This window comes from Molossus molossus, unplaced genomic scaffold (genome assembly GCF_014108415.1).
Source record: "Molossus molossus isolate mMolMol1 unplaced genomic scaffold, mMolMol1.p scaffold_m16_p_15, whole genome shotgun sequence".
Taxonomy (NCBI): Eukaryota; Metazoa; Chordata; class Mammalia; order Chiroptera; family Molossidae; genus Molossus; species Molossus molossus.
In genome coordinates this window covers 23860173-23887792 of record NW_023425350.1, presented here as the reverse complement: position 1 = coordinate 23887792, position 27620 = coordinate 23860173, and the positions used below count along the sequence as shown (strand labels likewise).

The 27620-nt window shown below is 49.3% G+C and overlaps 1 protein-coding gene across 1 annotated transcript in view; it reads right to left on the bottom strand.

Moving 5' to 3' along the window:
- Positions 1-5305: 5305 nt before the first annotated feature.
- Positions 5306-27620, bottom strand: part of VIT (vitrin) — a 100892-nt gene continuing 78577 nt past the window's right edge. The window contains exons 12-15 of the mRNA XM_036262976.1: positions 14360-14463; positions 11512-11738; positions 9180-9693; positions 5306-5706 (exon numbers count right to left, since the gene is read on the bottom strand). Coding sequence (XP_036118869.1) covers positions 5528-5706; positions 9180-9693; positions 11512-11738; positions 14360-14463 — 1024 coding nt within the window. The 3' untranslated portion in view covers positions 5306-5527. The remainder of the gene's footprint in view (positions 5707-9179; positions 9694-11511; positions 11739-14359; positions 14464-27620) is intronic.

The following is a 27620-nucleotide window of genomic DNA, read 5'->3' as shown; positions in this document are numbered from 1 at the left end:
CAGAATGTAAGGAACAGAGTCACCCTGTGGATAGAGACTCGAAGAGGATTCTGGTTCTAGGAAAGAGTGATTGTAACATACAGTTTTGAACCTTAGAAGGGCACCTGAGAGAGTGGGCAGTCTGGATGGAATTAGATCCTCTCTTTCTCATGAACCCTGTTTCCCTCTTCCGGAAACATCTCTGCCTCCCACTGTACCCGTGCCAGCGTTAGTGGTTGGTACTGTCAGATGACTTAGACTTGGTCAGACTAGACTTAGTCCTCATGCCCTGCATTCTGTGTCCCTGATGACATGTCTGGATTGTGTCCCCTCATGAGAACGACTGAAAACATCACTGGCAATAGGTGGGCCAGGATTCTGCATCCAGAGAGCCTATGTCTGTCTACCTGAGCCGGTCAGGGAGGGCTCCAGAAAGGAGGCGGCGTTTGGATTGAGACTTGAAGGACCAATAGAGTTTAACAAGAGGATGAGGGAGCTACAGGGACTATAGACCATGGATTTAAATCACCTTTCATAAGTGAGGGCAGGAGGGCTGTCCAGAGGGTCAGGAGGACGGATGGGTGGAGTGCAGTTTGCATTGGGCATTTAGTAGACTTTGTGCATTCAATAGATCCTGAAAATACACTTTGCAAAATTACACATATAAGTTGTCACGCTTACTAGAGAGCCCCCTGTGCCCCCGCTTTGGTTATTTCATACGCCACCATTTTCAGAAGAAAAGTGGTTAAGTATATTGACTCTGGAGTCAGACTGCTTCTGTTTCATTCCCAGATCTGCCTCGTCCAGCTCTGACGTTGGACAAGTTACTTGACATCTCCAAGCCTCGGTGGCATGATCTGTAAAATGGAAATAATAATGGCAACCCTCTCGGCAAATCGCAGGGATAGTGAGTGAAGGCACGGGAGGCCCTTAGAACAACGCCCGGCATACAGCAAACGCTCGCTGTTTGGCACTACCATGATTTGATTTCTCACGAGGTTGTTGGAAATCACCCGTTGTGCACTTTGTGCATAATCCCATGATATTAATTATGCAATTTTAATTGTTCATTTGTGTGTGGTTTGCCACTGAACTGTGAATCCCCCAGAGGCACTAGTTGAATAAATGTCGCTTTCTAAAGTAATTGAATTCATGCTTTCAAGCATACTTCCTACTTACTACATTTATGGTTGCTAATCTAAGGGGAGAACTTTTCTCAAGGTTGTGACTGGAAAAATCACATTATGATTTGGAAACTCCTCTTTGAGGCTGAAAATCCTTGGATACAGAAGCGTCGTCTTTTTTTATAAACCACGCGGTCCCCTGAGACTGCTGCTGGCGGACCTGCTTCGGGGAGTTTTTGTCCTGGTCAAAGGGGTTTCAAGAGCCCAGAGAAACAAGAAATCTCTAAACCCTGTCAGTGTGGCTGCAAATTTTTAGCAGAGCCTTGTTGCAAAACTTTTAGCAAAGAAACCTCTTTCAAAGAGCCCTAACTCCTGAGAGGTGAGACAGTGAGTTTAGACATTATATGCACCCAGAGAGCTGGACCGATGCTCTTTGTCCGCTTGTTTGGGTTGACTTGGAGGGAAGAGCTTTTCTGCTGAGACCACAGAATGAAAGAGTTGTCTTAGGACACTGGCTCTGAGTCTGCAGGGCCCAGAGCGCGGGACCAGAGCCCGCAAGTATGCAGAACCAAGTGGTGTGTAGGATAGGGATCAGGGAGAGGGTAGGGGCGTTCAATCCCCCAAGAAGGCAGTCAAGTGAGTCAGTAGATTGGAAGACAGGAGATCTGAATTCTAGTTCTGTCCCTTCATATCTGCACAACCTTCTTCCAGCCTGGGTTCCCTATTTGCCATTGGAAGGTTTGACATAAATTGTCTCTAAGGCCCTGGCCGGTTTGGCTCAGCGGTTAGAGCATCGGCCTGCGGTCCTGAGAGACCCGGGTTCGGTTCCCGCTAAGGGCATGTACCTTGGTTGCAGTTTGTCCCCGGCCCTGGTCGGTTGTGTGGGTGGCAGCCACTCGATGTGTTCCTTTTACGTCGATGTTTCTCTTTCTCTCTCTGTTCCTCTCTCTCCCTCCCACTCTACCTGAACAAAAAATGGAGGAATGTCCTCGGGTGAGGATAAAAAAATAAAAAAATAAATTGTCTCTAAGGTTCTGCTTCTAGTGTAAGATTTCATGCCTCCCCAACAGTGTTGGCGTGGCTGAGGTTGAGCAAGGTGGGATTTACACCCAAGCCTCCCATGGCACCCATCACCACTAGGACCTTCATCTCCAAACGGACCTGACCCAGCCCCACTCCCACCCCAGCCCCACTGTGTCATGGGAGCTGCTTTCTGTGGTGGATGAGCTCCCAGGGGTCTCGACCCTTTCTTGCCCCCACTTTCCTTAAACCTGGTTGTCTTCTGCAGCTCCCTGAGTGAAGGCTATGCTCTCTCGCCCCATGGATGTCAGCCTGTGATGGGGATCAGTCTGCTCTTTGCCCCGCTGCCCCCAGCTCCCTTTCTTCCTTCCTGTGAACACCCGGCTCCCTTGAAGGTCTACCTGTCACTCCTGCCTTCTCCCAACCTCCCAGGCACCTTCTCTCATTCGCTGAACCTACCAGGGCTGGGCTCCCTTTTCCTTTCTCCATCCTGCCTTCTGGCACCATCTTTGGTGACTTGAGCATCCACCTAGACAATTCTGATGACAGCACGGCCTCTGAGCACCTCATCCACCTCATTTCTGACGATGCTCTCCTCCACACTCAAACATTTATTGACAACAAACATAGAGACAAGCGGCCCATTTGAGGAGGCTCCACGTATCTTCAAAATTATAATGTCTATAACTAGGGTGACTATATAATTTATTTCCCAAACTGGGAGAATTTTGTGAATAAAAGAGACTATCAAAATAACTAAAAGTATGTTATTTTTGGAACATGGCACGGGCAGGACTGGAGAGTGGTGTGTGAGAACGTGAGCAAGTGTGAGAGAGAGTGAGTGGATGTGAGTGTGGATGAGCAACCGCACAGCAATGCGGAAACCTAGGGCAGCCGGTTCCGGTGCTGGGGGGTGGGGGGCAGCTGGCTACCGCTGTGTGCTCCGTGGCAGGGCTCTTCCCCCACCATTTGGGAAGATCCGCAGGGTCCCATCAGTAGATGACTGGATAAGAAAGCTGTGCTACATGTACACAATGGAACACTATGCAGCTGTAAGAAAGAAAGATCTCTTATTCTTTGAGATGACATGGAGGGACCTGGAGAGTACTATGCTGAGTGAAATAAGCCAGTCAGAGAAAGACAAGTAACCCATGATCTCACTTATTTGTGGAATATAATGAACAAAATAAGCTGATGAACAAAATAGTCCCAGAGACATGGAAGTAGGGAAAAGACGGACAAACCTCACAGGGGGTGTGGGGCACGAAGAGATAAACCAAAGAACTTAAATGCAGAACCAATGGACACAGACAACAGTGAGTAAAGGTGGAGGTGGGGTGGGGGAGTGGGGATGAGGGGGTCAAAGGGGGGAAAAAGGAGGGGCATCTGTAATACAAAAAAAAAGTAATAAATTAAGTAAATATTTATTCATTGTAGATCTCTAATGGAATGCTTTAACTATTTTTAAAAGATTATCAAAATAAAATATAAAAAATATTTTAAAACTACAACTAAAATAAAATAAACATTATTTTTGGAAATATTTACTTATTGATGACATATGGTTTTTATACTATAAAATAATTATACTCCAAAACTATTTTCTAAAAGGAAAATTTTCTTAAAAAATTAAATTATTTGTGTGCACACATTGAAGTGACATGGAAAAAACCTCCTTTATATTTATTATCTACACATTTACAAATACAAACAGAGTAATTGTTCCTGGTACTTATTTTTTAAGTTCTTTAATTAGTTTCTTAGCTGAATCTGTCATTAATAGTGTGTCACTGGTAACTTTACAAAGAATTTCCATTTTGAAAATAGTTTTGATATTTTGAAATTTTTGAACATATTTGTTTGCAATTGTCTTTAAAGTTTACATTTGCCCTGGCTGGTTTGGCTCAGTGGTTGGAGTGTTGACCCACAGAAAAAGGAATTAAAACTTTGATTCTGGTCAAGGGCATGTGCCTTGGTTGCGGTCCGGTCCTTGGCCCTGGTCGTGGTAGTGCAGGAGGGAACCAATGGATGTGTCTCTCTCATGTCAGTGTTTCTCTCTCTCTCTTTCACCCTCCCCTTCTCCCCTTCCCACTCTGTCTGGAAATAAATGGAAGAATCTCCTCAGATGAGGATAAAAAATAAATAAAGTGTATGGTTAATAAATTAGAAATTGCTGACACTTTTAAATTGATTCTTCTCTACAGTCCACGTTTTAAATTGATGACGTCCTCTCTCTCCAGGTGCTGAGAGATTTGGTAAGTTTTATGTAAATTCTGCTAAAGGATAATAACTTTAATCCAAAATGTTTTATGTAAATCTTTTGTCCCAGGTATTTACACAGAAACTACCTTTTTGCCTCCATTCAGAGTAGCATTTGTCACACATTTTTACAAAACATAACTTGTCACGTGTCATCTCTATTTGCGATTCTTTTGAACGGTTCCGGTCACATGCGATTTTACATCCTAACCCATGAGTCCCTGGCAGAGCAAAATGTGGAGCTCAACCAAACCCATCCCAACTTACCTTAATGCTACTATTACTAATAAGATCTCGTTAACATGAAGACATCCAGGACAAATGCTCTGGGTGGGACCCAGAGAGACAGGTGGCAGGGGGCTGTCTCAGGGAACAGCTGCGGTGCTGCCCACTCGGAAGTCGCTCAGTAGTTCCCATTCTGGCAGCGTCTCCGCGTCGCCAGGGAGCTCGTCAAACACGCCGGCGTCCAGGCTCCTGTCCCAGAGACTTCAATGGTCTTGGGATGGGGACTGGGAACCAGCATTTTGGTCTCCAGGTGGTTCTAATGCAGCCTGGGCTCAGAGCCCCTGTACCAGCTTTAATGCACCGCTTTAAGCCAGATGGTCTTGGCCCTCCAGCTGGTCCTGAAGCCAGAGGTCACGGGAACAGTTTCTCTGCACCCCATGAGTGTGTCATCACCTCGGGCCAGGAGGGAGGGCACAGCCACTGCTCGGGGTCGGAGGAGAGCAGAGGGTGGCCCCGGAGCAAGGACGGTGACTGCCACTCGTGACACAGAATGATCACATGTATCCTTTTAAATATTTAATTAAGCAGCTCTTACATTATCATGACAAAAACCAAAGTTGTTGGGGGTTAGAGTTCTAATGATAAGTAAAACTTTTAGAAACCTCACAAAGCGTCGGTTAGGCCTGTTCTAAGTGCTGTGCTCTGAATAGTTGCTTTGAAAACAAATGTCAGAGTGTGAAACCCTCAGCACCCTCAAAAGGATGTATCATTTTGGCTCGTTCTACAAATTCACGATCATCTTCCTAACTCCAGGTTTGGAAGTTTGAACAAACCACCCCGCCCCACTGCCCCTCGCGAGCCTCCGAAGGCGCTGGGGGCTGTCCGGCCGGCGGGGAGGGCAGCGTTTGCCTGCTCGGACTTCAGTGCCGAGGCCGGGAGTTGAACTCTGTACAAATGTTCTGGATGACCTTGGGGGCCAGTGTGTAGAGGTTGTCAAACTCATCCACAAAGAAGGCGTGGTCCTTGGCTGGGTGAGTGGCGAGGACCTCCAGCTCGTCCTGGGCCGCCCAGGCGACGCCGATGGCGTAGGTGATCACTCCTGTGGGGACAAAGTTTCGATGAAGCACATGTGCCCAAGGAAAGGAGCTGCGGATGAATCCCTGCCTTCCTGTTGCCATGCTGGCTATTGGGTTTGAATGCAACCAGACCCCAAATCCCAAGTGTGCCCCAAAGCAGGAGCATCCGCCATGTGGCAACAGTGACATCACTGATATGGTTGCTATCTCACAGGGGTGTACAGTCTTTTGAGGGAAGAAAACCAGACCAAATGCAGTAACTGCATGATCAACATTTTATATCTATGAGCAGCAGAGGGGATGCTATTTTGGGAAAAGTGAAACTTTTGGTGCCACGCAGATCATACCACATGGCACAAGCCTGTTCTACCCATGTGTAGAGACTAACAAAATTTCAGAGTCTTAAATGCATCAATTCAAGATCGTTTTAACTAAGACGGTGGCACTGAATGGCTTTAGGCTTGCTTGAGGGTGCTTAACAAGCCACACGCTCCAAGCCCGTTCCCAGTGCAGGGACATTGCATCAAGACCTGGAGAGGCAACAGTCATCCGGCATCTGCACCGCCACAAAGAAAGCGGGTCAAGCCCTGGCCAGTTTGGCTTAGCATTGGATGGTGGACTGGAAGGTCGTGGATTTGATCCCTGGCCCTGGTCAAGGTCATGTAGGAGGCAGCTGATGGATGTGTCTCTCTCACATCGATGTTTCTTCTCTCCCTCTCCCTCTCCCTCTCCCTCTCCCTCTCCCTCTCCCTCTCCCTCTCCCTCTCCTTCTCCCTCTCCTTCCCTCCCTACTGCTCTCTCTAAAAATCAGTGGGAAAGTATTCTCTGGTGAGGATTAACAAAAGAAAAAAGAGGAAGGGTTTCAAGATAAGGGAATGGCCAACAGTGTTGAATGCAGCAGGGAGTTCATGTAAGACGGAAATGAAAAAGTGCTCATTGGATTTAGGAAAAACAAAAATAAGACGTTGGTAGCCCGGAGAGAACAGTTTCAGGGGAGTAGACGCGAAAGAGACCAAGTGAACTGCCGTGAGCTGGGAGTGGAAAGGGAATGAAGATACGGGGGAGCACATACGGCTTATTCTTTCCAGAAGTGTGGCTGTGGAGGGCAGGAGGCAGGTGGTGGCCGGAGCAGAACATGGGGTCAAAGACAAGGTTTCACTTTTCAGGAAGGGAGAGACGCGAGGATGTCTAGATGCAAATGGAAAAGAACATGGTGGGATCAAAGAGTTGGACTACAGCAGGGAGCAAAATGCGCAGGGAGCAGAGGACAGATTCAGAGATGAGGGGCGTGTTCTCGGTGGGAAACAGGGAGACTGCCTGGTGCATGTTCTCGATTTGGGGGAAGCTGGTCAGCAGGTGCATGACCTTACTCTACAAAAGCCTTTTCCCCTTCCACCTTCAGGCTGGCCAGAGTCAGGTGAGCAAGATGCCATGAAACCCAGGTATGGCTGTTCTCCCCAGGCATCTGTCCCCAGCCACCCACAGTGGTCCATGCCACCATCTCCAGGGTCTTCTGGGTACTCTGCCGTGCTGACGGACGAGCCATCCACACCTCACATGGTTCTGGGCTAAGCTGCTTTTCAACGGTGGCCCATTAAACGGCATTTACGCTGCCAGTTCCTTTTCTTACCTCTCCTGTGACTTTTCTGAGTGTATCTACATTGGGACATCCAGCTTTGGGCTTGAAAATGCTGGCCAGTAGCAGGGGAGCAGCTTTGCTGCGGGATGAGGCTGGCTTAGGCTAAGCCCTCATTTCTGCTCAAAGATGGAAAGGCGGCCACCTCCAATAAAGACAATGCAAATGGTCTCAGAAATTTAGTTTTGCAGATCCTTGAGCCCACCCTGGCTGCAGAGAACCTTGTACGGGCAGTTCTGACCGATATTTGCCCAGCCTTGGCTCGGACCCTCCGAGGGACACGGTGCCCATAGCTTCCATGTAGGTCCCAGTTCTTTTTTTTGTTGTTGTTTTTTTTTTTTTAATCCTCACCCGAGGACATTTTTCCATTTTTTGTTCAGATAGAGTGGGAGGGAGAGAGAGGATGAGAGAAAGAGAGAAACATCGATGTGAAAGGGACACATCGAGTGGCTGCCACCTGCACGACCAACCAGGGCCGGGGACAAACTGCAACTGAGGTACATGCCCTTAGCGGGAACCGAACCCGGGTCTCTCTGGACCGCAGGCCGACGCTCTAACCGCTGAGCCAAACCGGCCAGGGCTGTCCCAGTTCTTTAGAGATGCCCAGAGCAGGAGCCCTACTGGCTGCTAGGACATCTCCCTCAGTGTGCACTTCTGATGAGGAGTTAGCCAAGGAAGAACATCTAGAAAAATAAGAGAGTGGAGCTGAACATGAGCTGGGACAGATGTTCAGGGAAAACAGGAGTGTCCTGGACTTATAGTCAAGAGCTGGGCCCCTTGGCTCTGCCCACTCACTTTGGAGATTTGGGCAGGTTGCTTCTGAGACTTTAACCATCTTCACTCGGCTGACATGAGCCCAAGGGACACTGTGAGTGCTGGCACACGGGCCATGTACCACCCTGCCATGGGAGTATGCCCCAGGGCTCCGCAGGGCACATCACTGGGAAGACTGCCCCGGCCTGGCGTCTGCTTACTTTGGTTTCCAATCAGAACTGCTGGTTCGTTTTGAGGTTTGCTTGTTTATTTTTACCCCTCCTTGTTTTAGGAAGGATTACAAGCAGCTTTAAAGAATGCAGAAAATCCTGCAAACTAACCCAAATTAAGAAGAAGAAAGAAAACAGAAGATGGAAACAGCCCCACACTGAGTGAGTCTGTGCACTGATCCTCATCTGTGATTTTGGTGTTCACTGACCACTCGGTTTACCTTTTTCATCATCATTACTATTATTGCTATCATTTGGGTTTTTTAAAAAAATCTTTAGGTTGTTTGTATTTTCACGATATTTTATGACACCCTTCAAAACGGTGGTTATACGTAGATTCTGTGAAAGAGGAATTCCATGCGACTGATTTTCTAAACATTTGCAAAAATATTTTGTTCGGTGCTTTTATGGTTTTAAAGTTTCTATGGCCCTCTTACAAAGTTTTATATGGAAATATCTCTAAATATTTTGAATGGAAATTTCTTTGAGGTCTCCCCCAAACCTCCAACATCTGGTTAACAGTTGCTTACGGAAATAGCACTTTTCTTTTAAAACATGAGTGTTCTTCAGATTTCTAATACAGTTCGGTGTCTTCGGAAAAGGTTAAAGGGATGAGTCACATTCCTTTTCCGTGTGCCACAGCTTCCTGTGCATTGACTTAGGGTGCAGGATGTGAAGGAGCAGACCTGGGTTTGCCATGCCACCTTGGTGCCCCTGCCTTGTTCCTCCTCCATCGCTCAGAGGGGCTGCGCGTTTAACTCCACCCCCGTACTCTGCTCATGGTTCTGAACGTGCTACTAAGTGGTAGACAAAACCAGCGCATAAAAACACAGTCCCTTCCTAGTCCCCCGGGCCGCTGGGCAGTAAGACTGCTTACCCTTGTTGTGGGCAGCCATGGCTGGTATTCGGATGTCGTCATAGGACCTCCCGTCGGTGATGAGGATCATCAGCTTCCTCTTGTTGGGCTTGGACTTCTTGAAGAGCTGTTCCAGGGCGTAGCGGATGGCGGCCCCCGTGCTGGTCCCACCGCTCCAGTAGCCCACCCTCCTGATGGCATTGAGGATGTCGGGCTTGGTGCTGTACGTGTCAAACCCAAACTCCAGCCGCTGCTCGTAGGTGTACTGCACCGCCCCGATGCGCGTGTCCGTGTCCGAAATCTCAAACTCCTTGCTGAGGTTGGCCACGAACTGGAGAACCGTGCGGAAGTTGCCTGTGCCCACGCTGCTGGAGCCGTCGATGACGAAGCCGACGTCGGCGGAGTTGAGGCAGGTCTTGCTGCAGGCCAGCTGGTCGCTGTCACAGACCCGCTTCACCAGCGGCTGCACGGTCTTGTGGAGGCTGAACCAGCTCGGCACGCTGAGCGAGTAGAAGCTGTTGGTCCTGCACGCGGCCTAGGGGACCGGGACACCAGGTCAGGGGTCAGCTCTGCAGACTGTCACAGTTACCGGGACACCAGGTCAGGGGTCAGCTCTGCAGACTGTCACAGTTACCTGACCGCGGGGCAGGGGGCGAAGCAAGCAGACTCTCGTTCTCTACACTAGGTGGTCCCCTAGAGCTGCTCTCCATCTGGGTGCGCCCGGTTTGGCACTGCTGGGCAGACCCCTCGGTCTCCTCTGACCCAGCCCACTCCCTCCCCGGCGGGGTCTGCAGCGGAGGGCCGTCGTTAAGGACTGGCTTCGGCTCCATACTTATGCCTCTGCAGAGTCGTCATTCAGGCGCGCTGGTGGCCCGCCCTGAGACTGGCCCTGGTGGGCACCCGCATGTGGGAGGAATAAAGAGGGCTTTCGATCTGATTGGGGAAACCAGACACACGCGAGAAACAGCTACAGAAGTGTCTCTAGAGCAGCCTATACCCAGGGAGAAGGCGTCCCACACGGTCAGGTGTGGCAGCCCATGCTCTTGGAGAGAGCCTCTCATTAAGCCCCCACCCTTGTCCTGCAAATTGGAATTATAACCCCTCTGTCGTGAAGGAACACACTGAGGGCCAGCCGTGAGGAGACACCCCCAGTCCCTAGGACTGAGACATCAGTTCCTCTGCCTTTTAGACCCAGTCACTCTCCTCCAGACAACCCTGCCTGCAGTCAAATGAATATTTATTTACTTGTGCCCAAGCTTGTTCCAGAAAAAGTGGAACACAGCTGTGAATAAGCACTGTGCCACCTGGTTGGTGCTCCTGGAAGGGACCAGGCTGGTGTTCCTGAAGGGGGACATTTCTTCCTCCCGCTGCCTCTCCGGGGGTCACAGGGAATCCCAGACCTGATGTAGCCAGATAAACTTGTATAATTAAAAATTTATTTTAAAACAAGAGAGTACTTAAAAGTGTCCTAGGAAATATTTTAAACTGGTTTGTAAAAACCTAAATGGGGGTCACAGAACTTCCCATGGACCAGGTGAAATTTGAGCTGAGTGTTGAGGCTGAGCTGAAATCGAGCCGATGGATGGAGAAGAGGGACTCACACGGGGCAGCTGGACGTGGACTGGAGACCAGTGGCCGGAGACTAGGGAGTCATAGCAGATGGCCAGGAGCAGTGTCTGAAAACATGCTCTCCCTGACCTGGCTCAGTACCACATTTTCCTTGTCTATCAGAGTGGTTAAGTTGCAGTGTGCATGCGTGCGTGCTCGTGTGTGAGCTAGAGTACGGTGCCTGTGTGCGTGCTTGTGTGCGAGCTGGTGTACGGTGCCTGCGTGCGTGCTTGTGTGCGAGCTGGTGTATGGTGCATGTGTGCGTGCTCCTGTGTGAGCTGGTGTATGGTGCATGTGTGCGTGCTTGTGTGTGAGCTAGAGTACGGTGCGTGTGTGCGTGCTCGTGTGCGAGCTGGTGTATGGTGCCCGTGTGCGTGTGCTCGTGTGCGAGCTGGTGTACGGTGCCCGCGGGCATGCTCATGTGATGACTGGCTGGGCTGCCTGCCCGAGGTCCCTTGCACTGCGGGAGGAGCCTCGGAGAGCCACTTTGTGAGACCCTGTGACTGCTCCTCCTAAGGTGCTGGCCTCAGTTCCCCAGCTGCCTGTGGGGTTTGCTTTGAGAGGGTAACCCAGGTTCCAGATGTTCCAGGTTCCAGATGTACTCGGCCCTCACTGGAGGCCCTCCTGCCGAGAAGTGAGCTTAACGCCCATTTGAAGGAACAAGAAACAGGGCCTCAATGGCTGCCACAGCTTTGCGAAGTGCAGAGAATCCTTACCGTCGGTGGGTCTCTGGGCAACGACATACCTTGCTTGCAAAGTTGGGCTCCATCACGTACTGTTTCTCATTTTCAACGGCACCTTCAATGGTGATGAAGAAAATGTTGATTCCTGACTCTCTCGCGAGCCTGGAAGCCTCCTCCACCTTGTCTGTGGGCCAGCCGTCCACCATCACCACGGCCACGTTCGGAGCACTGGCCCTGTTCCCACCGGCTTTGGAAAAGAAGCTCTTGGTCACGAAGGAGATGGCCCGGCCTGGAAGGAAAAGGAAACTCATGCTTGGAGTGATCGTCCGATTGCAGTTGGAGGACCAGAGCTCCCCGCATGCTGCTTTGGCGGCGCGGTCACCGCCTCTGGTCCGGCGGTCACGCACGTTCCCGGGCTGTGCAGCCGGCCCTCTCCAGTTCCACTCGAGGTCTCTACCTCCAAATGTCTCATATTTAAAAAAGGTATTTAGGGACCAGCAACCAGGTACGAAAGACTTTTCATGGGAACAAAAAAGTCCCTTCTGTGCCTGGGTGCTGGAGCCCCACTCCGCCCTTTCCGGGAGCCTGGGCTAGGAGCTGGCCCGAGTGACAGCCTCTGCCTGGCCTCCTGCAGCGTGGGGCGAACCGGCGCTCCAGGAGCTGCTGGGTGTGTGAAGGACTGTGCTCCGGGCTCCCTGGGACCTGTTGCCCAGTTCCGTGCCAGGGGCACAGGTGAGGCGTGCCAGGGGCACAGGTGTGGTGTACCAGGGGCACAGGTGTGGCGTGCCAGGGGCACAGGTGTGGCGTGTCAGGGGCCCAGGTGAGGCGTGCCAGGGGCACAGGTGTGGTGTACCAGGGGCACAGGTGTGGCGTGCCAGGGGCACAGGTGTGGCGTGCCAGGAAAGCGTGCACCCGAAGAGCTGGAGGTGCTGTGTTTAAACCCAGCTGTGTTGCCTGGTGGCTGGGTGGCTCCAGGTAGGGTGCTCCCTGTCTCTCTGCCTAGGTTTCCATGACAACAAACTCCCAGCCTCCGCTGAGAGGAACTGTCATGAGCGATAAGGGAGCCTCCAGCATGTCTTTCCCAAGCACATGTTTGTGCTGTCAAGGGTCTCAGGACATTTTCAGACCCAATTGGGGTGACTGTTCCAGTTGGCCAGCACTTTCCTGGGTTCTGCACTGAAGGGCCCATATGCTCCTGGGTAAACTGGGGTGACTGGTCACCCTCCAGTGGGCGGGCATAGCTGCATATAAAAAGCAGAGCCCTTAACCTGGGTTCTGTGGCCCCCTCCGGCACTGGGGTGTGTATCCCCAAATCCCCTGAAACTATCCAGTGTTCTGTGTGTATAAGTACCTGTTTGGGTGGAAGGGTCATAGCTTTTAGGTGATTCTCAAAGAGGTCCTCAATCTAAACACAAGTTCAGAACTACCTCCTTAAGGCTGTAGGGTTACTGTCATGACAGCATCCCGGCTCCACTGATTAGTGCAATCTCACCTGTCAAATGAAAGGATCAACTGGCTCCCTGTGCAGGTGAGGGAGACATGTCTTAGAGACCCCATGAGAGCTGGTTGCGTGGAACACAGATGTTAAGGGCAGACCTTGGCTGCTTTCATCCCTAAAGCATAATTTCCCTCAGTGCCTGAGGGCCTCTGGCTTAATGTCGGGTGTCTGCAGGCAGAGCTCAGGGAGCCAGAGATCACCTTGCCTTACCCAGTCTTAAGTCTGGAGTCCATGGTCAGTTGGTGTTTGACAGACATTCCATCCACCTTCCAGAATGTCTTGAAAACAGAGGCTAGACCTGAAAACTATGTTTTTTAGACTCTCTTGCAGCCATGGTTCGGATTTGTTTTAGCTACGAGAACTGATGCACACACATGAGAGTTAGAATATGAAACTGAGGCAGAGACTATACCTTAGATTCTGCTACTTCCTCCGACAAGTGTCTGCAGAGTTCCCTGGGGCAGTGTCAGCGGAGGTGCCTGTGTCTGGCCCCAGTTCTGTGGCCGTTGAGGTGTAAGGGGCAGAACACTGGTTTTGGGCGGAGTGGGCAAGTGTGGGTTTGGAGCTGGAAGCTGTATCAGAAGCTCCCTGATCAAGTTGGCTCCCTGGCCAGGCAGACTCCTGAAGAGACTGGGTGGTAGAATTGAGTGATTTCCTGGTCTTGGAAGGGGCAGGTCCTTGGAGTCCTGGGTCTGCAGGAAGCCTTTGGAAACCACCTTTGGAAGCTGAAGTTTGTTTTCCTGTGTGTTCCATGCCAAGTCACTGTGGCTCACTTCTTCATTTCCTGAGACTTCGGTGGTAGGAACACGTTCTCTGGGAAGTGGACAGTCAGCCCCCCCGTGCCCCCAAAGCCAGATCACCATGTATAAATGAACACATTGGCATGGGCTCCTTGGCTGCCCTTAAGCTTGGTAGGGTGAAACGGTTTCCTGGTGCCCTGTCACCTCTGAGTGAACTCAATAAAATGGAGTTTCTGGACCTGCCTGGCTGAGGCCTAGATCTTAGACCCCTGGTTCTCCCCCTCCCTCAAGGCTCAGACATCACAGTGGAAACAAAGAGTCTCTCTTGGCACAGTCATCACTGAACAGAAACTGATTAGAAGATCCCCAAGTGAAGCTTCCTGAATGGACCTGGTTATGAAGTTTAATGTTGAGTAGTTGCTGCTGGTAGACCGATAAGGAAACATCACCACAGCAGCCCTGCTCGTCCCGAAGGAAGCGGCCACGCCGAGGACCGGGCATGCCGGAACTCTCCAGAACCCATGACGATACTTGAGAAAAGATACAGGTACTGTGTGCAGCATTTCTTGACAGACTGTTACTCTTTCTCCCTCCTTCTATGTATAATGCTAGAAGACAATCCTGTAGAGCGAGAAGCACGGTAGCGAGATGGAACAAACGCAGATCACATACCTACGTTAGACAGCCCTCCTCGCTGGGGAATTCTCTCTATGGCTGCCTTCAGGTCTCGGGAATTCATGTGGGTCTTGAGGTTAAATTGGGTAGCAGGGTTGTCTCTGAAGAGTCAGAACAAGAAATAAAAGTTAGGTGGACAGTTATTACCTGTGGAGGAAAGCAGAAACCACAGTCGATTCTTTTATGTCACGTAGAATGGAAGCTGCTTCAGTCAAGGGCCCCACTGTGGACAGAAGCAGTGGAGAGATGGGGGCGCTGGCCTCCTCCCCAGTGTGTGCAGGGGGAAGTGGGCTGGTTCGGACTCCAGAAGGTGCGAGCTGAGGTTCTGACTGTCATTTCCTAGGTGTGTGACCTTGAGGACTCATTTAACTTCTCCGGGCTTCAGTTTCTTCATCTAGGTCAAAATAAAGATCATAACAGTCATATTGCTAGAGAGCAGGGCTGTTGTCAGGTGGGATCTGCAGGTGTCAGGATGTTCCCAGGCTGCCCCAGAGCCTCCTCTCCAGAAAGGGAAGCTCAGGGGCTAGCCCCTCCCGGCCTCACCTCTGCACTGGGATTGTGTCTCAGCTGTGGTGTCAGGCAAAATACATCCCTTCAGCTTTCCGTGTTTGTAGCTCCTCTGACTGGGTAAGAAGAAGCACACTTCACGCAGAGGGTCACATCTGCTTTACCGAAGCCTGACCAAGACGAGCCTGGGAGGAGCTGCAGCGAATTAAACGAAGAGGCAGAACGGCCGTCCTTCTCTAGAGAGGGGTCTCCTGGGGGAACTGTGAACAGGCTTGGGAGCAGCTGAGCAGAGGGTGCGGAAGAACTGGGAGCCGGTGGAAGGGATGCAGGGTGGGGTGAGGGTGCCGTCGGTGTTGGTGTGCACCCACATCCAGGAGGAAGTGCAGGTATGCAGTAAACCCCGTCTTATGAAGCACTGACACCGTCACCGGCAGGGCCTCGTGGGAGTGTGACTTCTAAGTTCACCCAGGGCCTCTAGACTCCACCGAGCCTGCCCTTGGCTCAGTGCTCTGATGCTGCTGTCTCGTTCTTAAAATTGTTGGAATAAGAGTCCCTGCAAATTACGTAGCTGGTCCTGGCTGCAGGTTGCTAAGTCCCCAAGGAGAGGGTAAAGGAGACTTTTAAAAGCAGCCATTCCACAAACACCAAAAGTGGATCCAGGAAGAGGCAGCTTTAGGCAGTTCCAGGTTGGTATTCGAAAGAGTCTACAGTGGAGTCTCAGCAAGTCCTTCAGAAGACGGGGCATTGTGCTCACCAAGAGCCAGGCCCTAGGACCTGAGAGGAGCCCGTCTCTGCCTCCCTCCTCCTTCCCTTCTCTGTCCCTATCTGCTGACCTTCCTCGCTATCAAGGTGACGTATGTCAGAGGAGAACTTGTACAGAAGCTGGAAAGATGCCCCTGTATTCCACTGTGTTAATAAGTACAAGAGGCATGGGTTGGTTCTTAGACAACACAGAAGCAGCTACCTTCAGGGAAGACGAGAGAAAGTTGAAATCAAGCTCAACCAAGGTGGATGGAGGGCAAAATCCAACAAGGTGAAGTCCTACGGGGTGAAAACCAAGTTCTAGTTTAGGATTAAATAAGGAAAAAACAAACTGTAGACTGGAGAAATGTGGGTGTTTAACTGACCTTGCTGTCAACCTGCAGTGTGAAGCCTCATGAACGGAGGCTGCTGTAACACGGCCCCAGGAAGGAGGGGTCACAGGTCGCTGGCTTTCACGGTGACATTCTTCTTTCCCTTTACTTATTCACTCATAGAACCTGTCAGTCAAGTCCTGTAAGTTCCTTTACATTTGAGCACTAGCTTTTATTCCCTCCTCTGCATTTCTGTGGTGACCCTCTGAGTTCAGGCCCCGTACTTCTTGTTGGCTCTGTAAGAGTCTCCGGGTTGATCTCTGCAGTGCTAGTTGTACGCATGTCTGCTAGAGACCCATCGTCACATTCAGCTCTGACCAAAAATTCCTCTGCTTAAAAACCATCAGAGGTGCCCTGGCCGGTTGCTCAGTGGTTAGAGTGTCGGCCCGCAGACCAAAGAGTCCTCGGTTCGGTTCCCGCTACGGGCACGTACCTCGGTTGCATTTTGTCCCCGGCCCTGGTAAGGGTCGTGTGGGTGGCAGCCAGTCGATGTGTCTCTCTCACATTGACGTTTCTCTCTCTCTCTTCCTCTCTATCTCCCTCCCGTTCTATCTGAAGATAAATGCAAAAATGTCCTCGGGTGTGGATAAAAAATTTTTTTTTTTTAATCATACAGCTCCTGTTGTTAAACTTTGTATTTTGGCTTTCAAACCCACCCATAATTTAATTCCAACCTATTGTGTTTACACTGTTCTCTCTGTCTCTCGATAACTATATTCTACGCAGAACAAGCGGCTCATTATTTACTGGTTTTCTAGCTTTGTGCTTTTGCTCATCAATTCCTTAATCTGGAAACCCAAATTGTCCCCCAGCTGCAGCTCCCTGCCTCCCTGAGCCCCAGCCCCAGCGGACAACCCCTGTGCTGACTCAGCTCTCGCTAACCCACAGCACTGCACACAGGGTGTGGCACCCGCAGGTGCACCTAAATGCTTTGAAGAAATAAGTACTTCTTTCTTCTCCTGTCCATCTCGACCTCTAAGAGCGGCTGGTGTTTCCTACGGTGCTGTCTCCATCATGCATCCCTCCGTAATCAGTGCACTTCCCTGCGAGATCTCATCGACTCCAGTGACCATTCACATGCCAGCAGCTGCCTCGGGCACACTGGGCTGTCCTCTCTCTGAAACCCAGATGTACATGCAATGACTTCCATACATCGCCATCTGGAATGCCCCCGGTGGTACCTGAGCGTGGTCCACAGGCACCTCGGGTTTGATATTTCCAAAAGGAAGTCATGAACCTTCCAAACATGCTCCACCCAACCGCCCATATCCCCCTCTGTATTCCCTCTCTGACTCGTCGTCATCCTAGCAGTGTGAATTGACACCCTCTGACATCTTCATCAAGCGTCATGTCCTGTCAGACCAGCCTCTGAAATATCTCTTGTATCTCTCCCATCCGCTCGGTTCTCAGGTTTGGACTTTCATTTTCTGCGTCCTGAGCTGCTGCTATGACTCCCTGCCTGGCCTTCCGGTACCCATGGTGGCTTCTGCAGCAGAGGTTTCTATCCAGCAGGCCCTAGTGCCCAACCGCCGACGCACCAGGAGAATAATGATGCCTCTTCTGAAGGGCCTGACTTTGTGTTTGCAATTTTATGTTATTTTCCTTAAAGGACCCCCCAAGTTGTATAAGTTTTAGGGATGCTAAAGTCTGGCTCTTCCCTTGGAAACCGAAGAAGATGAACTTTTTCAGAGCCTAAAAGAAAATGTTGGACCAAAACCATAATAATATTGCCTACAAAATAAGAAAAGGCAAAATTGATATTGACTAGAAGATATGTGTAATTGTCTACCAAATAACACTATAGATACTTCTTTAGTTGTAAAAACTTCAGCTCATAAAACATTTGAAAATGATTTGTGGGCTAGATTTTCTCACTCTGTAAGATTTCCTGAGTGTGTCTGATGATTGTGAAGGAATCATAGCTAATCATAAATTGTGTTGCTCATAGACAAATAATTTAAAAAGCAAACATATAAAACTTTCTTTCAAAAGTTTTTGCAGAAAAAAGGTATTAAATGTGGAACCTAGTCACCTAGTCACATCCACGGTGTTCCCCCAGAGCCCTGTGTGGGAGGCTTAATGTTGATCACTTTGTAGAGCAAATGTCTCTTGCCTTTACTACATAAACAGCGGAGTCTCTGTTATTTGTGGTAGTTATGTTCTACAAAGTCACTGTGAACATCAAATTAGCAAACGCTGAGCCATTGCTCCTAGGGAAAATACAGGGTTAGGTTCCTGTGGGCCTCTGGTTTACAACATTTGCATCAATACATCAATACATAAACTTGATTGATGTATGTTTCTGTTAGAAGAAGCCTAATTTAATATGTTTCTTACAAATAATTAATTCTATGCACTGTTTCTGTGTAATAAAACACTAGCTGAGAAGGGTTTAACATTTCCCTGACCCTGGGCAATGTTAACATAAATGTCTTTGGCTTTCAGCCTCACAATGCTATCCACTGTGCTTTTAAAATTTTTTTCAGAATCAGCTGTCACTTCATGAATTGATAAGTTCAGCCACTTTTTCATAACTTCGACATGTACTATAGATGTTACTTTAGCGCTTTCCAGAGCGGACTCATATACAGATCAGCAAATTTCCTTTCCTTTTCTAAATCTATCGAATCATTGATTCTTTAACATTGAACTCACAACCACTAGCACTATAACTCATGCTTAAAGGAAACTTACCTAACACTTGTGTTTTCTCTATGAGCACATCATAACCTTCTTGCACTTAAACCCTAGATCGCTTTTCACCACTACACTTGGGGGCCATTTTATTTAGGTAGTTTTTTAAATTGAGATATAATTGATATATAACATTGTGTTAGTTTTAGGTATACAACATGATGATTGATCCATGCATATATTGTGAAATGATTACCAGAATAAGTCTAGTGAATATCCATCACCACACATAGTTATAGTTTCTTTTTCTTGTGATGAAAAATTTTAAGATCTCTTAGCAACTTGCAAGTATATAATATAGAATTGTTAACTATGAATGTACGTTCATGCTGTACATTATATTCCTGGAACTTAATTATTTTGTAACTGGAAGTTTCTACCTTTGACCTCCTTCTCCCATGTCATTGGGAACCACTTTTTTTTTTTTTTCTTTAATGATTTTAGAAAGAGAGGAAGGGAGAGGGAGAGATAAAAACATCAATGAGAGAGAACATCAATTGGCTGCCTCCTGCCTGCCCCCCACTGGGGATTGGGCCCACAACCTGGGCATGTGCCCTGACTGGGAATCCAACGGATGCCCTCTTGGTGCAGGGGTCGACGCTCAACCACTGAACCACACCGGCCAGGCATTGGGGACCATTTTAAGTAGTAAAATTACCAACATAAAAGCAAAACAATGTGGCACTAAAAAGACGGAAAAGAACACTTGTTTACAGTATGAGCTGCAACAGGGAAGCGGAGCATAACCTTGTTTGACCCCCGCTGTGAATGTGTGTGTGTTTCTCCCTCTGCATGTCTGGACATGACTGGAACATGTGCCACAAGCAATGCTTTTGGAGTTACAAATAGATCTTAAGGAGTAGGTGTTTTTGCAGATATGGAAGCTACTTGAGAACAGGCACGATATCTTAGTATTTCCCACCCTTAGTGCTTATCATCCAGGGCTAATAGATAATTGTGGAATAACTAAGTGAAGAAAGAAAGCTCAGTTGTCCTCTCCTCTCTTGGATCATCCTGGGTGGAGCTGAACACTGCACTGAGCTTCGCATGGATCACACTCTCCCTCTATGACATCATCGAGGAAGGTGAATCCGTCTTCAGAGGCAGACACATGAGCCATTCATATACCCAATGAATAGATGCTTTTAATTTTAATGTTATTTCTTTTAAAAATATTGCCTCCCATACTAGATGGTGAAGTTCCGAAGAACAGAATCTCTATCACATTTATTTATTTAATTTTAATGGATTGAAGGTTGGATCAGAGGACCTATGAAACTCTTTCCAATTGCTAAAATTATGGTTAGGGGCAAAAACCACAGCTCATCCCCCAAGGGACTTATAGGCAAATGTGATCAAGCCACTTAGATGAATTTTACCTCATTATCCCCTGCAAATGGCATAGTGCTTAGTACATGGGAAACACTCAATAAATCTTTATTAAGCTGTAATGTAATTAAATCATAGGAATGAATGATAGGTCTTTCACCTGCACACTCTGGCAGCTCATGGTACCAGAGCACATGCTGTGTGTGTCCTTTTTCAGGATATATGGGCTGGTGGCCCGACACGCTAGCCTGGCTACTTTTCAGAGGCGGAGACTTTGAAAAGTTCAAAGAGGTATGCCACTATGTTTTTATATAAATAACCTTTTAATTTGTAGTTTTATTAAAAGATCTTATTAAAGGAAAACACTTTTTTTCTTGCCAATATCAAAGCTTTCCTTTGAAAATAAGAGAAAAAATGAAGAAGTTTTTAGCTCAAGGAGAAAATATTGTTTTATGTTTGGAAGAAGAGTTAGGACTAATGAAGAGACATTGCAGAGATCCAGAATTTGGCTGTGCCTATAAAGGGATTATTTGTGCAATAGAAAATGATTACCCTGCACGTGTTTAAGAAGAAAGAACACCTGTAGGAAATGGGCACAGGTGATTCCTAGGAAGACTTGGGGGCCTGAGGGTAGGGAACTGGGGCTGTTCATCAGTGTTTCCAGACCTCCCTGATGATCAGACTCACCTGGGGCATTAATTAAACAGGTTACTAGGCTCCTTCTGGAAGAAACTCAGTTCAGTAGGTCTGGATTGGGGTCTGGGAATTTGTTCTTCAACGGGTCCAGGCGAAGCTGTCCTCGGGAACACTGGGTAGCCTCGGAAGCCTCTGCCAGTCCTAAGCTCCTGTTTGGTTCAAGTCCCAGAGTCTCCTGGTTTGCCCCATACCACCTTCAGCTACGTTAAATGAGCTGCTCAAATGAAGTTTCGTGCCAGTAGGGACATATTAACGAATCATATTCCCTATGGCAAGAACCTTTCAAAATTGTTTTCTTCAAGAAGACATCGACTTAAGTTTACAAGAAAATAACCTAATTATGTTTAATTTACCCTTTAATTTTTTTAATGGCTGAAATGTGATTTGTGGACTTGGTCACTGCGATGAACCGTGCCTATGAAATCAGGAAGATGTTCTAGGGTGACCCTGGTTGCCCAAGGACATGCTGGCAGCTAGAGGTTGGGTGGCAGACCTGTCCCTTGAGGGCGGTACCTGGCCGAGAATGAAATTATTCTGCCTCAGGCTCTCAGAGGGCGGAGCATAAGTATGGCCAGCCCAGTGGCCCCTTTTGATTTTTTATTTTTTTTATTTTTTTTATTTTTATCCTCACCTGAGGACATTTTTCTATTTTTTGTTCGGGTAGAGTGGGAGGGGGAGAGAGGAAGAGAGAGAGAAACATCGATGTGAAAGGAACACATCGAGTGGCTGCCACCCGCACGACCGACCAGGGCCGGGGACAAACTGCAACCGAGGTACATGCCCTCAGCGGGAACCGAACCCGGGTCTCTCGGGACCGCAGGCCGACGCTCTAACCGCTGAGCCAAACCGGCCAGGGCCCAGTGGCCCCTTTTGAAAAGACACTGGCCTTTCTCATATTTCCTAGGATCAGAAATGGAGAGGGGGGACTTATAATCAAATTTAGTTGAATTTATTAAAAATATTTTTTTTCTCTACTGATGTTAGAGAGAGAGGAAGGGAGAGGGAGAGAGAGATAGAAACATCGATGAGAGAGAACATCAATTAGCTGCCTCCTGCCTGCCCCCCACTGGGGACCAGGCCCGCAACTTGGGCCTGTGCCCTGACCGGGGATTGAACCGGCCACCTCTTGGTGTATGTGTTGACACTCAACCACCGAGCCACATAGGTCGGGTCATTTAGTTTTTACATGAGTGATTTTAAAATAAAATAATTAGTAACAACAATTCCACCCATCCACCAAAAAGCAGAAAATTACTCTGCACACCTCCTCCTGCTGGAGGAACAGTGGGTGTGCAACCTGCTGACCGGGGAGGAGCCACAGGCCCGCTGGGCTGGTCTGTAACAATGTCCTGGGGCGTGGTGAGTGCTGGTGTAGGGAATGTCCTAGCAATAGAACTCATCCAAATCACCTGGGGAATCTTGTTAAACTGTAGATTCTGATGTTGTTGATCCGAGTGAGGGCTGAAATCTGCCTTTCTAACAACCTCCCTGGTGCTGCTGTGGCTCACATTTTGAGTGGCAGTGTCCTAGAGGATGCTGTAAGAATCAAGAAAATCCGCGGAGGAGCTGCCGGTGACAAGAGGAAGGGAGGACAGTAGTAAGTGTGGAGCAGGGAAGAGGAAGCGGAGAAGAGGGAGGGGGATGGAGCCCCTGGAGCCCCCTAGGCTGGCAAGCTGGGGGAACAGGAGGGGGCAGGCCTGGGATTCACTGCCGACTACACAGGCCTGAGGAAATATTTGTGCCTTCACTCTCTGCTCGCGCAATAGAATCGCCTGGGGCAGGGTGGGGAGGGCACTGAAAATTAATGATGTCACACTCAGGAATTCTGATTTAATTGATCTGAGGTTTGGTCTGGGCATTGGGATTTTTCAAAAGCTCCCCAAGTGATTGCCATGTGCATTGGGGTGACCTCTCTGGATCTGGAGGTCTGGGAGAGTGAACTCGGGGGCTGGGGAGCCCTGTGTGTGTGCACGGGGAGTCCAAGGGGAGCCGGTGCGGGGAAGCGCAGGAAGTCAGGCGCAGGAAGTCAAGCGCAGGCCTTAGGGCATTGGTACCTCGGGGAGAACTGCGGGCGGGCAAGAGGAAAAGGAAAAGATATTTGTGCAAATTGTATTCACAGCTCAGGCAGCCGAGACTGTGTCCCTGTGGAGTGTGGCTCAAGGGTCCACCTGCCTGTGTCAGAGGAGAGAAGTGGCTTGGGGAGGTCTCTGCAAGTGCCCTTAGGCCCTGGAGAGCCCTTCCGAGAAGAGAAGACGCAGTTGCTCTGGGTTCTGTTCCTATAACGGCGACGTGGACGGAGGGGCAACAATAGCACTGGGCAGGGAGAGACCTGTGTCCAGGTGGGCACTGCCCTCTGTGCCTGGGAACCTGAGCAGTTCCTTCCCCTCTTGGGAGCTGGTGATTCTCAACTGTGGCTGGAGATTGAAATTACATGAAAATACGGACTTCTGGGTACTTGCCAGATTCTGGTTTAAGAGATCGGTGGTGAGGCCCTGGCTCCCCAGGAATTACCAATGTGAAGCCAGGGCCCAGGCGGTCCCTCCCTGCCCCCTGCTGTGGTCTCGGCCCCTCCCACCCTGCCTCGGCTGCAGACTCCAGAATGAGGCAGACCGCTGCAGACTCCAGAATGAGGCAGACCAGTCCTCCTGGTGGTGTATTTGCTCTGTCTCTGCTGTACACAAAGCCCAGGAACTCAGTGGCTTACACAGCACACTTACTAGTTACGGGGGCAGAACTCCCACAGGGATGTCCCTGGGCTAAAACTAAGGCGTCAGGGCTGGGTTTCTTTGTGAAGGCTCTCAGGGAGAATCCATTCCCTTGACTTTTCCAGCTTCTATGGGCCACCTGCCTCTCTCCATCTTCAGAGCCTGCAGCCACCTCCCTGTGATCATTCTTCATAGTCACGTCCCCTCTGACTGACAATAGCTGGGGAAGGGTCTCTGATTTTTTTTAATCCTCACCTGAGGATATTTTTCTATTTATCATCAGAGTGGAAGGGGGGGGGGAGAGAGAGAGAGAGAGAGAGAGAAACATCAATGTGAGAGGGACACATTGACTGGTTGCTTCCTGCATGACCCAACCTGTGCCGGGGAGGAATCACAACCGAGGTACATGCCTTTGACTGGAATCGAACCCATGACTCATTGATCTGCAGGTTGACACTCTAACCATTGAGCCAGACCGGCCAGGGCAGGGTCTGTTTTTAAGGAGTCAGACAATTAGTTAGAGTGGGACGCCTGGACAATCCAGAATAAGCTCCCCATCTCAGAGTCTTGAACCTTAATCACCTACAAAGTTCCTTTCACACGTTTCAGGGATTTGGAGTGGACGGCTGGGGCAGGGAGGCTATCATTCTGTCTCCCACACCAGACCCGCCGCTCTGATTGCCCCACACTCAGGGGCTCAGCCTCTGGCATCCTTCTGCTTTTGGGGGGCAGGAAAGGAGCTCAGCTGAGTGTGTGACTGAGAGTCTTCAGTCCGGGGCTGAGAAGAAGAGGAAGGAGATGCAGCCCAACCCAGGGCCACTCACTCCCCAAAACACAGGGCAACTCTCATAGACTTATCAGAAAAAAAAAAAAAAAAAAAAATCGATTTACTTTTTAAATGAAGAAACACCAACAATTTGCTTTATTCTTTAGCTTTTCCAATGTTGATATCCTAGGGTTGATGACAAAGTTCAAAAGAACTTGTGCAGCCCTGGCCGGTTTGGCTCAGCGGTTAGAGCGTCGGCCTGCGGTCCTGAGAGACCCGGGTTTGGTTCCCGCTAAGGGCATGTACCTCGGTTGCAGTTTGTCTCCGGCCCTGGTTGGTCGTGCGGGTGGCAGCCACTCGATGTGTCCCTTCACATCGATGTTTCTCTCTCTCTCTCTGTTCCTCTCTCTCCCTCCCACTCTACCTGAACAAAAAGTGGAAAAATGTCCTCGGGTGAGGATAAAAAAAAAAAAAAAAAAAAAGAACTTGTGCAATTTTGTTCTTGAAATTGAAATGGAACTCAAATGAAACCCAGTTACTGAAGTTCCAGGGGTGTGGACCCTGTGATCCAGGATGCAGCTACACCAAGCCGCTTGGCCTTGTTCGTTCTGTCTGCGAGAGTTCACCCAAGAGCTACTTGCTCTAGCTGTTCCTCCATTTAGCCTCTTAGTGCTCCTGTTGCTATTAAGAGCAATCGTGGCCTGTGGGCTGTGTTATTCTAAAGCAGAATGTATGGGCAAGACAAGGGCTTGACCCATGGCCTTTTGTTCAAGCCTCTCAGTCCTCAGTTTGGTAGGAAGCTTCAGTGATCAAGAGGTGTCTGGGCAGGTGAGAAAATCTCTGCTTTGAAGTCGATTTTGTATGACATTTTAGGGATTAACTAAGATTTAGAACCTGCCCCTCCCAGCGGTCAAGCACTTCGCTGTGTGTTCTTGGGAAAGTCACTCACCGTCTCTGAGTTTGTTTCAAGTGCAGCCTCTCTTAGGGGAGGTGTGTGCTGATTGTGGAAAGGATGCTGTGGTTGTTGAAAGGTTTGTGCAGTTGAGGTTACAGCCTCTGCGTGTGCAGACAGGGGGCGCGTGGTGGAGGGAGCTCGCCAGTGTCTCAGGTGGAGGCTCACCCCTGGCCTGGACCAGAAGCAGAACGCAGCCAGTGCACAGTGCAGAGGACGGCGCTGGTCCACTGCGAGGAGAACGGAGAGGACCAGCAGAGACAGAGAGATGCAAGGACCGCAGGAGGGAGGGAATGACCAAGGCCTTGCAAGTCCTGGGACATGAGTTCCCCTTCGCCTGGCCTGCCAGGACCTGCTTTCTGTTTCGTGCACCCACAAGATCCTTGTGTAGAACACGCAGGGACCAGCATGTGGAGTGAACACTGCATTTTGTAAATCAGACCGTGTTTATACATCTTGTCTTTTTCTTATTTGCCTTTTGTTCTCTGTTAATAGTTAGTATGCGTTTTTTCAAATCTAAATTTAAAAGTCTCTGAATTTAGACGAACAGTTTAAATCCTGACTCAGCTCTCCTGAGAAACGCCTGGAGGGAAGCTTGCTGGGGCCTCGCGGACCAGCAGCAGTGCTGATTTAGTGGAGGTGAGAAGCTGGGGAGGAGAAATTCCAAGGTACAGATGCCCCCTCTCTGCCCAGCTCTTGCCCAGCCTAAGCCTCTCCTTTGAGTACTTGTTCCTTTTAGGGCCTCATTCCCTCCTTATAACACGAGGGACTCAGGAGCTTTCCGGGGCGCCAGTGCGCTGTGATTCCCAGGGTTCGTAGAGCGGGCGTTCGAATCCGGTGAGAACCCCAAGTGCCAGGAGAGGAATGTTTGCCAGCATGCCAGGCACTGGCCCGCCTACTGTTCCTTTTCCAGAAACACAGGCCCCCTCTTGGCATCTGCGTCTGTCTCCTTACCCTCTCCTGCCCTACTGCCTCCCTCTCTATGCACCAAGACCAGCTGGTAAAGAAGCCAGGGAACCATCCAGGCGGGAAGCCAGGCAGCTGATCAAAAGCAAGTTCAGCTTTGGCCGGTTTCTCAGTGGTTAGAGCTCAGGTTCCATTCCCGGTCAAGGGCACGTACTTGGGTTGCAGATTTGATCTCTGGCCCTGGGTGGGGGTCTTGGGAAAGCCAACTGATGTGGGTATCTCTCTCTCTCCCCTCCCCCCCTTCCACTCTCTCTTTAAAAAAAATCAATGGAAAAATATCCCCTGGCGAGGATTAAAAAACAAGCATTTACAGCTGGTGCAGGGATTTCCCCTCAGCCTCATACACACTGCTCATGCTTGCTCCAAACTGTTTTGTCCCCATGCCCCGCTGGCGGATGTATAACCTGAGTGCCTGCCATCATTTCACTATCGATCGTCCCACCTAACGGAACCAGGCTGGCAGGGACAGGCGGCTCCTCCTGTCTGTTCGCCCAACATATTTACCTATTGGATGTCTTTCGAGGACAGCGCCAGTCCCTGAAGGACAGGACCCCAGGCCGACGGGGCCCCGAGACACCATCTGCTCCAGCCCGACTTTTACAGGGGGCAGCGCCCACATGGGGAGGTTAAGCGACTTCCTTAAGATCACCCAGCAGGACTCAGACCAGGTCTCAAGACAGCCTGCCAGCAGCTCACTGAGCTGCCCTCTCGCTCTGTGGCTGCAGGAGGGCGCCCGGCCAGTTCAGATGAGCACCGAGTGAAGGAACTGGGCGCATTTTCCTCTGTGCTCCAAATTGATAAGGAACTCAAGGGGGAGAAGAGACACACAGCCCAAGCATTTTTCGAGGGAGGAATTGGAAAGCATGGAGAGAACTCTTAACTGTAAATGGCGATCACATTAGGAACACACGGGAAAGGTGGTTTTTTAGGGGAAGGAGTCTTTCTTGAATTGTTTCTCCTTCCTTTCATCACGTTCTTTCTCATCAGCACACAACACTATTCTGCCATTTTTCTTTTCCTTGACATATTTATCACCTTATTTTCATATTACTCTATAAGCTTTGGTGTACACAGCTTTTAAAGCAGCTACTTTTAATGCAAGATGACACAGCTCGGTTTGAACACCCCACCCCCACCAGTGACCCGGACATCTGCACTGAACCGCTCCTGGTCCCTCTCAGGAGAAGCTGGCTTTCCATTTCCTGTCTTTGAACAGTGACCCAGGGATGACATAGGTTGACATTTTGGAAACAAGAAAACAATGACCCAAAATCCTTACTTTCCTATTTCAAGTTAAAACCCTCAAGACAGATCACTGGACACTGAGAGTTAGCATTTGTGACAGTCAGTTACTTTCATATATGTGACTCTAAGTATATATAAGAGTCAGTTAACATCTTCACAGGAATAGAAGGTATTACTAAATGTGTTATTGGAACTGAATTCTAAAAACACTCATCGTTCTTATGAAAACAAGGCGTGTTTGTTTATTTCTTTTGACAATGCAAAA